This window comes from Microcebus murinus, chromosome 9, assembly GCF_040939455.1.
Source record: "Microcebus murinus isolate Inina chromosome 9, M.murinus_Inina_mat1.0, whole genome shotgun sequence".
NCBI classification, from domain to species: domain Eukaryota; kingdom Metazoa; phylum Chordata; class Mammalia; order Primates; family Cheirogaleidae; genus Microcebus; species Microcebus murinus.
In genome coordinates, this window is record NC_134112.1 from 71770381 (window position 1) to 71783101 (window position 12721).

The 12721-nt window shown below is 35.8% G+C and overlaps 1 protein-coding gene across 1 annotated transcript in view; it reads left to right on the top strand.

Annotated features, from left to right (window-relative positions):
* CFTR (CF transmembrane conductance regulator) overlaps positions 1-12721 on the top strand; it is a 166584-nt gene that overhangs the window by 23274 nt on the left and 130589 nt on the right. The window contains exons 2-3 of the mRNA XM_012761103.2: positions 403-513; positions 4259-4367. Of these exons, the coding sequence (XP_012616557.1) occupies positions 403-513; positions 4259-4367 (220 nt within the window). The remainder of the gene's footprint in view (positions 1-402; positions 514-4258; positions 4368-12721) is intronic.

Consider the following 12721-nt stretch of genomic DNA (forward strand, 5'->3'; position numbering starts at 1 on the left):
TTCATTCACAGTTCATTTTATATTTGAAGTGGTAGAGACTGGACTTTAGCAATTGGCTATAAATACCTAGTATATGGTTATTTTGGGGCAGTGTTTTTTAAAGAATAATTTACATATAGAATGTTTAGCAGTTTGTTTTTTTCTCCCGGGAAGGATCGTACCATCATTTTCAATCCTTCTGACAAAGCAACAATTGTATTAGTTCAGAAGTGTTGATGTTTTGTTGTGCCCTGTGAGCTATGAAGCCTGGTATTTATATAAGTTGACTTGTTTTATTCTCATATTTATGCATTACACCATTTTTCACATAACAGAAAATTTGAATGGATATCATTTTTCATGTCCGTATTGGAGACCAAATCAAGTGAATATTTATATCTGTTCTTCCTCTCTTTATTTTAGCTGGACTAGACCAATTTTGAGGAAAGGGTACAGACAGCGCCTGGAATTGTCAGACATTTACCAAATCCCTTCTGCTGATTCTGCTGACAATCTATCTGAAAAATTGGAAAGGTATGTTCATGCATGTTGTTTATTAGTTGAGGAGAGAAATTCATATTGTTAATTACTTAGAAAATAGAAAACTAACATGTTTGAAGGCTTAGCTCTTAAAATAGCATATTTAAAGTAGGATCATCTTGTTTTCTTGCTGACATCTTGATGAAGTAAAGAACTAAATCATAAAATCATGAAAGAAAAATAATTATTTTCCTGAGAAATGACTTTTTTTTCCCTGAAAAATACATATTTAAGTTCTGTCTTTAAAAGACATGAAGTTGATTCTGCGAAAACTAAAATAACATCATTATGAAGCAAATTATGTATATTTGCTTTTGGAATCTTAATATGTAAATACAAGTGCACTTCCAGGGAAACCTTAAGGTAATGGGCTCTCAAAGAAATGCAAAATTTCATATTTATGAGTACCTATTACATGCCAGGTAGACTTTCTCCCAGCCATTCTGGGAGGAAAGCATCATTACCTCCATCCTGCAGAAGAGCAAACTGAGGCTCTGAGAGATGATGTAATACTCCTAGCTAATGAGTGATGGGGCCATGATTCCAACCCAGGTCTATACTGCCTGCATCTCTGGGAACAGTATTCCCCACTGTAAAGAATTTCTCAGAGTCCCCTTTCCTAAGAGTATTCGTTAGAACCCTTTTGAATGCCAGTGACAGAAACCCAGTTAAGTAGTTTAAGTAAATAAAAAGAGGGAATTTATGGGCTTATGAAGCCTAAACTGGATGAATGCCTAGGTAGAAAACTGACCCTAGGGACTTATTGGGACCAGGGACTCAAATGCCACCTGCTGGCATTTGGCTTGTGCTGGTTTTATTCTATCAGACCAGCCTTCTCCATGCAGTGGGCCCTCAGTTAGAACTCTTGGCTCCTATCTCTATGAACCATGGAGGAAAGAGCCCTTTGTCTTTGGGCAAACCTGAAAAATCCGAGATTCTTGAGTCATGTGCTTGCCCCTTGAGCCACTCAGTCTAGAATCGGCTAGTTTGGGTCTTGTGCCAGCAGCACAGGGTCTGATACTAAATGAAAGGGAAAGGGAGTAGAGAAAAATAAAAAAATGAAAACAGAATATTAATTATTGCTCCAAAATGAAAAAAATTGAATAGACTTGCAGTTTGTTTACATTATGTTAATTAAATTCGTTTTCTTTTTTTGACATTTTCAAAGCAAAGTAAGATATTACTTCAAAGCAAAGTAAGATATCACTTCAAAGAATTTAGGCTAGTGAGACTAGCGGATTCATACTTCCAAGATTAAGGGCCAACTCCTATTATTGAGCACTTGGTATGTGTAAGGGCCATGAAGCAGAGATATTTTGGTTGGTCTTGTTTGTTTGTTTGTTTGTTTGTTTTTACTGGGTTTGATTTGTTTTGTTTATGATATATACCTAAGTGCCTAGAATAGGTCCTGGCATTTAGTATGTACTCAATAAATATTTGTTGAATGAATGAATGAATGAATATGAGATGGCTAGCATTACGTAGAAACCTATAGCATTGCTGTAGAGATGAAATATATAAACATAATTTATTGTAGGTATATCAGCAAGTTCAAAATAATCGATATTGAATATCTAAGTTTTAGTGGGATGCTAAGGGAAAGATTAATCAGAGCAAGGCTGGTTAATTGAAAAATGTGTACTATAGATATGATATTACTTATGACTAAATAGAGGACATATACCTGAATTTGCAGAATTACAAATTTCTAACATTTTTTTTCTCAGTTTTTGTTGTGTCCTCATTTTGATTCATTTTTAAATATATACCTATTTTGTTTGTATTTAACAATTCTGTACCAGCATAAGTCCATAAATTCTCTTCTTCACCTTGTTATTCACTTATTTTCTTATGAAATTAGCATTTGGAATTTATTGAGACATTTTGAAAGAGTGGCATACCATTTATATTACTCTGTACCTGTGTACCCTTGGGAAGTGACCCTGACCTCACATTTCATAACTGCCTTGTAACCAAGGACCTCAGTGGTTGCCACATGATTGAGGCATATTGGCCCATCTGGCTCAATTTTGAGCCTGTGGGGTTGAGTTCTCCACAAAACTGCAGGGTGCACGCCATACATCCATTTCATGATTAAAGGTAATATGTGGACTTTACATGTATAGAACTTTGTCCTTCCTGATTTGGGCCTGTTATGGTGCTATTAGAACCACACTACATACTCTTGTTCTCTCAGGCTATGAATTGTTCAAGTCTCACCTATTAAAAGAAAAATTCTCCAACTTTGCCTTCCCCTCTGGTCACTACCCCATTCTTTTTTTTCATAGTTAACATTTCTCTGCCCTCCTGGTCTCTTCTCTTCTTCACCTTTCATTTACATCTCAGTTCCCTGAAGTATAGTTTCCACTTCTACCATGTTCCTAAAACTACATTGACCAGGCTCACCAGAGGCCTCTTATTTATCAAATATGACACCTCGTATATTACTTCAGTGTTGACCACTGCTTCTTCACCATGGAGCCATTTCTTTGGTTTCCTTTCCCCTCCCTCTTCCTGGCTTTCCATCTGATCAATCTCTCCTTTGATAGAGAGGGTGAATCTACTCCCATATTTGGCTTCTTACCCTTTTGTGAGTCACCAAGTATTATGGATGGTAGACAAGCTCTGTGTGTGTGAGTGAAAGGTGGGGAAGAGTCCGGGGAGATAGATAGATGGGAAAGGGTGATTTAGCTTTATAGATGGGCTCTAGTTAGCAAGCTTCTGGGGGAAACCAAGGTCCATGCACAGAAACTACAAAGCTTGTATTCAAATCTCAGTTGTGTGTTCTTCCTTTGGATTAATTGAGGATGATGTTTAGTTATGGTAACTTGATAGCAATGGGAATAGCCATTGATGAAATGCAAAGCCTTTATTTAATTCTTTATCTAGTTCTTGCTTGGGGGTTATGAAATTTTTCATTTCTGCACAGTGTAAAAATTAAGATGAGGATAACATTTAGAGATATTTTATTTCCTTGTGAATAGAAAAAGGGCTTCTATTAAGAGATATCAGTGGCAAAAACTTAATTTAATCAGCCAATAGTCCTATATATTTAAAAGAAAAAAAAGTTTATTAGATTTCAGCCACTGTTCAGACTATTATCTATTCTTACCAGAAAATATACAATTTGATTCTCTTCTCATTTTTCCAAGACTGTTATGATAGTAAATGATTTCAGTAGTTGAAAATTAAGTTTGTTAATATTTATTTCATGCCTATGCTTTTAAAAACAATGTCTAACAGGTTTCTCTCATGTTAAATCACAGAAAAAGGCATCTGACATTTTAACTTGTTTTTGGTTTGACAGTTAAATATTGTAAAATCTGCCACAGTTGTGTACAGATAAAGATCAAGAAATGAGAGGAAAAATTAGGATATTTATGTTTACTTTTTCCACCTTGTTCTAAGCACAACACTGTGTATCCATGAGAGTCTGATTTTATGTGTCCACCCTTTTCATTGCTCCTAAGAAGCTCAACACTTTTTAAAAAACACATACAATGTGGCCTTTTCATGAAATCAACTCCTTGCAGGGTGATATATTGGGGGAGCATGGAATTCTGCCAAATATTTGGCTGGGCAGTTGGTGTTGGAGGGTCTCCATGAGACTTTGTCTCTGTAATCTCTTGGGTCAATCTCCTTGGATATACTTGAGTTCATCCAGCTATGTTAAGGGAATTAGGACAACTCAAATATTTGCACATGCAACTTATTGGTCCCACTTTTTATTCTTTTGCAGAGAATGGGATAGAGAGCTGGCTTCAAAGAAAAATCCCAAACTCATTAATGCCCTTCGGCGATGCTTTTTCTGGAGATTTATGTTCTATGGAATCTTATTATATTTAGGGGTAAGGATCTCACTTATAAATTCCTTATGTATAAAATAATTATATTCATTTTTGTCATTATAGAAGGACTAGGGTAATCTGGTGACCAGGTATAAAGATATAAAGTACTAATCTAACCCCAATCACTAAGAAACCCCTAAAACTCTAGTAAGGACAAGTATAAATCTTTGGGAACTAAGATGTCTTAGAATGAGGGTGGCAATTTACAATTTAAGATGAGTTTAGCAAAATAAATTGCTTATTTTTGAAAAATTATTTTCTCTTATGACTCCAAATCACATTATCTTACTAGCATTTGAAATTATTGGTACCTTTATTTTCCTATATTCAATAGGAGAATGTTAGGAGATAATGTTGGGAGAAGGTTAGGTCAAATTTAGCCAATTACATATATGAATGTTTGTAATATTTGGAAATCATACCTGCATGCTGAATTGTTACAAGGAAAAACAGCAAAATTTTAAAATTTGCCAGTGAGGTACTCTTGCAATATAATTTCAGTATTCTCCATCTTCATCAGTATGAAGAGAGGGCTTTATGGTATTTAAATGCCTTGGGTGTTCCCCAGCTGCTATCAAACGTGACTCTGATTTAATATTTTCTATATCATCAGAGCATGATTTGAATCTTTGGTTGAAACCTGTAAAAGGAGGTGACAAGTTGAAAATTTATTTTGTCTTCAAGTAAAGCTGTGCACAATATTTGCTTTGAGATGTTACTGACTTGTATTGTATTAACATTTGTCTTTGTGCCTCGAGGAATTAGCAGTGCCACAGTGTCTCCTGAAGAAACACCATCTGTGTTGCATAGCTTTAAGAATTTTAGTTCATACATGCCAAGAAAAATGCATTTAAAATTTTATCTTGACAAAGGTGACTATAATTAGGTCCAGAATGTTCCCAATGTTCTTGATAATCTCCAAGAAGAAATTTTTCTGGCTTTTGAAATAATCAATCCATATGTATATGGAATATATATATTCTATTTTTTTTTGAGACAGAGTTTTGCTTGGTTGCCCAGGATAGAGTGCCATGGCATCAGCCTAGCTCACAGCAACCTCAAACTCTGACTACAGATATGCACTACAACACCTGGCTAATTTTTTTTTTTTTCTATTTTTAGTTGCCTGGCTAATATCTTTGTATTTTTAGTAGAGACAGGGCCTCACTCTTGCTCAGGCTGGTCTCAAACTCCTGACTTCTGTATGTATGTATATATATATATATATATATATATATATATATACACACACACATTCTACAGAAACCTGTAGCAGTTTGGGGGTGAAAAATATTTTGTTAGTAAATATAAATAAGATAGCTAAAGAATCATGTGTTAAGGTATCTTTTACATGATTTTTCTCAATGTGAGCATCCCGAACTTTGGGAAACAATTTATTCATAGCTTCTGGCTCTATTTGACGTAATTTTTAGAAAATATTTTTCACCCATTGCTTTGAATCAGGGTATAGAAGAAGTACAGTTCATTCTGGTCATATAAGAATGTAAAATTCTCAATAAATAATTGTTGGATTGACATGAATAATATTTCAAACAATTGTTATCTCATGGCTACGATTTCAGTGAAACTCAAAATTTCTCCTGGTCGTCTTCTATGTCACATGCTGCTTCTATTAATTAACATAAGCACTACTGAGTAGAAACTAGAAGAGAGGTCTAATTATTAGGCCCCTTTCTTTTTTTTTTTGATTAGATAATAATTTATTTTTATTTTACTCTTTTATTTCAAAATATTAAGGCGGTACAAATGTTTTTGTTACATGGTTTGAGTCAGGGCTATAAATGTGCCCATTACCCAAATAGTGTTCATTGTACCTGTTAGGTTGATTTTTGCCCCTCCCTTCTTTTCCCTTACCCCTGCTTGACTTCCAGTGGCTTTTACTTCCCTCTGTGCACTTGTGTGCTCATCGGTTAGTTCCAGTTTATTACAGAGTACATATATAGTTTGTTTTCTCATTCTTGAGATACTTTGCTTAGGATAATGGTCTCGAATTCCTTTCAAACTGCTGCAAAAGGCATTAATTCATCCTTTTATGGCTGAGTAGTATTCCACAAATATATATATATATATATATATATATATATATATATATCACATTTTGTTAATCTACTCATGAATTGATGGGCACTTGGGTTGATTCCACATCTTTGCGATTGTGAATTATGCTGCAATAAACATTTCAGTGCAGGTGTCTTTTTGATAAAATGATTTCTTTTCCTTTGGGTAGATACCCAGTAGTGGATTGCTGGATGGAATGATAGGTCTACTTTTAGTTCTTTGAGAAATCTCCATTCTGTTTTCCATAGGGGTTGTACTAATTTGAAGTCCCACCAATAGTGTATAAGCATTTCTTTCTCTTTGCACCTTTGCCAGCATCTGTTGTTTTTGGACTTTTTAGTGAAAAGAATTCTAATAGGAGTAAGGTGATATCTCATTGTGGTTTTAATTTGCATTTCCCTAATGATTAATGATGTTGAGCATTTTTTTATGTTTGTTGGCCATTTGTCTGTCTTCTTTTGAAAAACTTATGTTCATGTCTTTTGCCCACTTTTTAATGGGGTTGTTTGTTTTTTTCTTGCTATTTTGTTTGAGTTTTATAGGTTCTGGATATTAGCCCTTTATCAGATGTGTAGATTGTGAATATTTCTTCCATTCTGTAATTATTAAGCCCTTTCTATGCTCTGCCTGTCTTGTAAAATAATTTATTCCTCTAGATTCTACCAACATAGAAGTTTAATGTGAGCAACAGCACCCACCTAAGTGTGAAAGTTTGTAGATATACGGACATATTTATAGGATTTATATTTTGTTCTAGTTTACACCAAAAAATAAACATGATATAGAACAGTTTAATATTTATCGAGTACCTAATCTCAATTCCAGTTCAGTATTATGCGCTTTATGTAGATCATTTAATTTTCCTGGTAACTCCATGGAGCAGAAGTTATTAGTGCTAGTAATAATACCACACATATGGTAAAGTTGAGTGATACTCAGTCTCTTTAGTTCCAAAGCCAATGAGCACCCTTCCAGCATAACAGATTATGATTGAATAATTATATTTATAATGATTATATTTAGGTATTAACAGAGTGGTGTCTCTAGTAACCAGCCTTGATTCTGCTGAGCTTCTTGGCATCTTCTCAGGAGACACAGGCTACAGAAGTTTGAAAGTTGAGGATTCTTCCAGGATTACTTTAGGGGCACATCTTAAGAAAGTTCACAGCAGGTTGCAGGACAGGGGAACCAACCAAAATCTTCTCACTTATACCTAGGGAAGGAACTGTGGGAAATCCACCCAAGAACCAGTTGTGCTAAGGGTCAAACCTATAGACATAATTAAGGGATAGGAGAATGGAGTAGGTATAAAGAAGGACTAAAGTGTTCCTCAGTTTGTCAAGATTAAAAATATCTCAGCAATAGAAGTCTTTTAAAGTCTTTCATGGTATATTAATTATCCACGGATGGGGTGAGGGTAGAAGTGCTTCTAAGCTAATCTGAGCCCTAGGCTACAGCTCTGGAACCAGGAACATGTTTGAAGGGCAAGATCTGTTGCTACCAGCTCAGCTCCAACCTGTAACCAACAGCATATTGGTGAGGAAAAGATCCTGACGGGGAAAACCAGCCGAAATGTGTATGGTGAGAAGGCACAGGGAAGAAAATTTATACTGAAAATGGCACAAGTGTGGTGAGGTTGTAGGTTTTTCACCCTTGTCACAGAGAAAGGGCTTTACTAAGGTTTGCAGTTTTAAGTATTGAAAATGTTGAAAACTGTGTCTCAAAGAATTTAGATAACCATAGTGGCCATTTAGCTGAATGTGGTTTTTCAGGTCATCGGATCTCTTGGCTTCATTCTTTTTGTCCCTTATAAAAAGAAAAGAGGGAGGGAAAACTTAACTATTATAGTATATAAACAATAAGACCTCTATCCTTTTAAATAACTATACCAATACCTTACTGTTTATTGTATTCTTTCTGGGCATTCCTTCTTTCCATTAAATAAGCAGGGATAAATGAGAAGTGATTCTTGAAATTGCTATAACTCTAAGAGATAGATGGATATACTTTCAGAATGTCTATACATTCTTAGTCCCTCTACGTCATGATAATTGTAGTGTAAAAAACATTTGGTTGGTTTTAGGCCTGATAGAAAAAAGTACCATAAAATTTGCTATTAACTGAGAAAGGTTAAGAGAAAGGAAATGCCATCAGAAAGGAGCTTATCTCTCTGCAATACCACTGTAATTTTAAATCATGTTAGCTATGGCTTCTCAGCATTAACTATGCACTTGGTTTTTTTTTTTTTTTCACCTGACTCAGCAGCCAGATACAACATTGTCTTTTAACATTTAAGATGCCCAGCATGGAAGAGAAACTGGCTGTTGAAAAACTGAGTGTGGGTCAATTAAGGCTAGTCTGAGGGAAGCTAAGTAGAGGGAGTTCTGTAAGCAGGTTACTGAGAGAATATGATTATCACAATACACTAATTATGGTAACAAATGCTTGTGGATTTGTTTCCACACTCAAAAATATTCTTTTTTTTTTTTTTTTTTTTTTTTGAGACAGAGTCTCGCTTTGTTGCCCAGGCTAGAGTGAGTGCCGTGGCATCAGCCTGGCTCACAGCAACCTCAATCTCCGGGGCTCAGCGATCCTACTGCCTCAGCCTCCCGAGTAGCTGGGACTACAGGCATGCGCCACCATGCCCGGCTAATTTTTTATATATATATCAGTTGGCCAATTAGTTTCTTTCTATTTATAGTAGAGACGGGGTCTCGCTCTTGCTCAGGCTGGTTTTGAACTCCTGACCTTGAGCAATCCGCCCGCCTCGGCCTCCCAGAGAGCTAGGATTACAGGCGTGAGCCACCGCGCCTGGCCACAAAAATATTCTTGATTCCTAGGCAGCTCTGAGCATATTTCTACAAATAAATTGAGATACCTGTTAGTGCACCTTGGGTCAGACTACCTTTATTCATTAAATCCCAAGAAGTTTGAATACATAAAAGAGAAGTCCTAGTTCTCATGTTGCCAGAGTGCTCAAGACCCAGAGTCTATAGTGCAAAGGAGGATCTTTGTCCCTTATGTTTGGATAAAATCATTAAGTAGCCATTCGAATACAAACCTACTGCTAAAAAAGAGAGGGAGTTTTGGGAATTCTGCATACAGATAGTCCATGCCTTAGGCACTTACACTTATGTGTATTCCTGCCACGTGATTGGCTACATAAGGACTGCCATCTCCAGAAAATCTTCTGGATGCTTGTCATGTAGGATTCCTTTCTCATCTTTCTCTCTCATCCCCACATTCCTGCCATATCTAACTGCTTCTCTAATCCCAGCAGTGACTTGCATGCTGCATTTCTCATCCTGCCCTATATCCTGAATATTTGTACTCCTTTCTAAAACTTCCATCTCTAGCACACAGCTACACTTCTTTGCCGTTGCTCACTGCATTTTACATCTTTCCCCAGTTCCTGGGGCAAGAACACTTAAAAGTTCATGGCATTTAGATTTCCTCTTTGAAATGTAAGGCATTTTTACTTTAATCTTTAGAGAAACTATTAGCCCTTCCCCCCAGATAATGTGATTTAATTGGTCTGGGATGGGACTTGGGACAATATTATTCTTTTATTTTTTATTTCTTTTAAAACAGAGTCTTGCTCTGTTGTATGAGCTAGAGTGTATGGCATCATCGTAGCTCACTGAAACTTGAAGTCCCTGGGCTCAAGTGATCTTCCCGCCTCAGCCTACCAAGTAGCTAGGACTACAGGTGTACCACCATGCCTGGCTAATTTTAAAAATATTTTTGTAGAAATAGGATCTCACTATGTTGCTCAGGCTGGTCTTGAACCCCTGACCTTAAGCTATCCTCCCACGTAAGGCTCCTAAAATGCTAGAATTACAGGCATGAGCCACTGTGCCCAATATTATGCTTGTAATGTTCCCCAGGTGATTCTAATTGTATAGCCAGGTTGAGAACCACTGGTAAAACAAGTGTCAGCATGATCACTGAAGTGACTTTTGTTAGACTTAAAGTGAGGGGATTGGAAAGTGGTATACATAGAACTTTTTAATTTGACATTTTTCTTAATGTTAATACAGGAAAATTTTAAAACAAAGAAAAAAATAATATTAACTCTTTTAATGACAGGCAGTGTTTCTCAAACTTTTGTATGCATATTAATTACACAGGGATCTAGTTAAGGTGAGATTCTGATTCAGGTTTAGGATAGGACCTGAGAGTCTGTTCTAAGAGCTCCCAGGTGGTGATGCTGTTTGCCCTAGGGCCATACTGAAAGTAGCAAGGCCTTGGAGTATCTTGGAAGCTGATAAATCTTAGAAAGAACTGTGGCTATGAGAAGAGAAATAGACTAATCAGGGCAAAGGAGCCCCTGAACAAAAGTGATAGGAATCCCACTGAGACTAAAATGTACCAAAAGACATGGGAGCGTCTCAAGTTAACTATTAGCTTTCTGCTCTTCCAGCACCCCTCCTAAGACTCTTCTGGAGAGGGGCAGATGATGGGGCATGGGGAGGGCAGAGCTATAGTTAAGAAAGACTCTTGTTTCTCTTTCGAGACCACAACAGGAGGAGATATTCCATCTTTTCCTGTAGAAGCATTGCTATACAGATTGGTTAGGTTTTTACAGGTACTGTTGGAACAGAAAGGTGCTCCAAGAACATTTCCCATTATACAGATATTTGAAGGCTATCCTAGGAATCCAACAACATGCTTAGTAGAATATTATCTCTAAGGCATTATATCTCCTATTCTTATGTGTGAAATTGATCTTTGGAACAAGATCAATTTGTAAGTTGGGAATTACCTGTGATCATGTTTTTACAATTTAAACTGGATATGAGGGCATGAGATATGAGTTCTGTCATTCCTTTTTAGGAACATTGTGCATCTTTCGTTCTTATAGCTAAGTAGTATCCTGCAGTGACTAATGAATGCAATGTGGTAAAATAAAGTAAAATATATATGATGCAGTCAAGTATTTTTTCCAAAGGTGAAGCATTTTTTTTCTTAACACTCCTGGGGATATGCACATGCCCTGATGCCACCAACCTGTTTTATGATCTTGGGCAAATCAAAGAGCTTGGTTGGACCTCAATTCCTGTAACTATGCAATTGAAGGAACTACAGTACAGTGTACCATCTCTATCATCCCTTCCATCTTTTCAATTATGTGTCTATGATATGGGGCCCAGAGAAATGTTAAATTACAATAATATTAACTTATAACTTGATTTGCTAGGTTGTGTTGAACTGATCATGATGTATGAATTGATGAGCAACTGAGAGAGAACCAGGTTATATTATAACATTTGCATTTTGATTTAGGGTTATGAATAAGGGAGGGGCCTTTGGAGTCAAACTGTCTAGTTCAAATCCTGGTGTTTCTAGTTACTAGCTGTATGACTTTGAGCAAGTAATTTAAACTCTCTTTGTCTCAGTTTCTTTATTATAAAATGGAGATAATGACAGTAAGTATTTCATAGAGTTGTGAAAATTAAATGAGTTAAGCACATAGAATCGTCTCTGGTACATAGCAAAGTGCTTCATATTAGTTAGCTTTTACTATATTTTAAAAATAGACACTCTACTTAAGTATACAAATACTCAAATTATTTGCATTAACTTCTTTCTCTATATATGCTATAAGCAAGTCTTGAAGCACCTATTTGATTTTTTTAGGGCACAGGAAAATATTTTGCTAATGCTTAACAATGATAGCTGGATTCTAGCATTATTGCAGATATTAAAATTAATATTTTAACACATCTTCCATTATTATTATTGCTGCTATCTCAGCAAATTCAGGAACTTTTTCTTACAAAACAGGAAGAATAGAGTTTAGATTTTTTGTGAAGATGTTACCAGTAATAACTAATAAAATCAGTAAGCACTAAAAGGAAAACACCAAAATTGAATTAGGCATTGAATCTAAAAACATGATTCAAAGGTAGATTTTTTTAAGACTCTGTTCTTAGTGTGGTGTATGTATATTTTTGCAATAACTCAAACAATTGTGGCAAAATGAAGGAAATATTTAAAAATACACTTCTTGAACAATTCTTCAGTGGGTTAAGCATTAATAGGTTTTTATTTTTTGTGCTAAATATGGGAAAATTCTTTTTTAGCCATTAGTATAAAGCCAAAAATTACCATCAGACTTTAGTGTATCAATATAAACAAAACTTTGACACTCATGTTTACCCTGTCAAAAGTAGAATTTTAAGCCTTTGCTTCAGTATATAAGCCAGTGCTCTTGTTCTGGGTATATGTATGTTTACTTGCTGCCAAATCTATGCATCTTTTTCTTTGTTTTC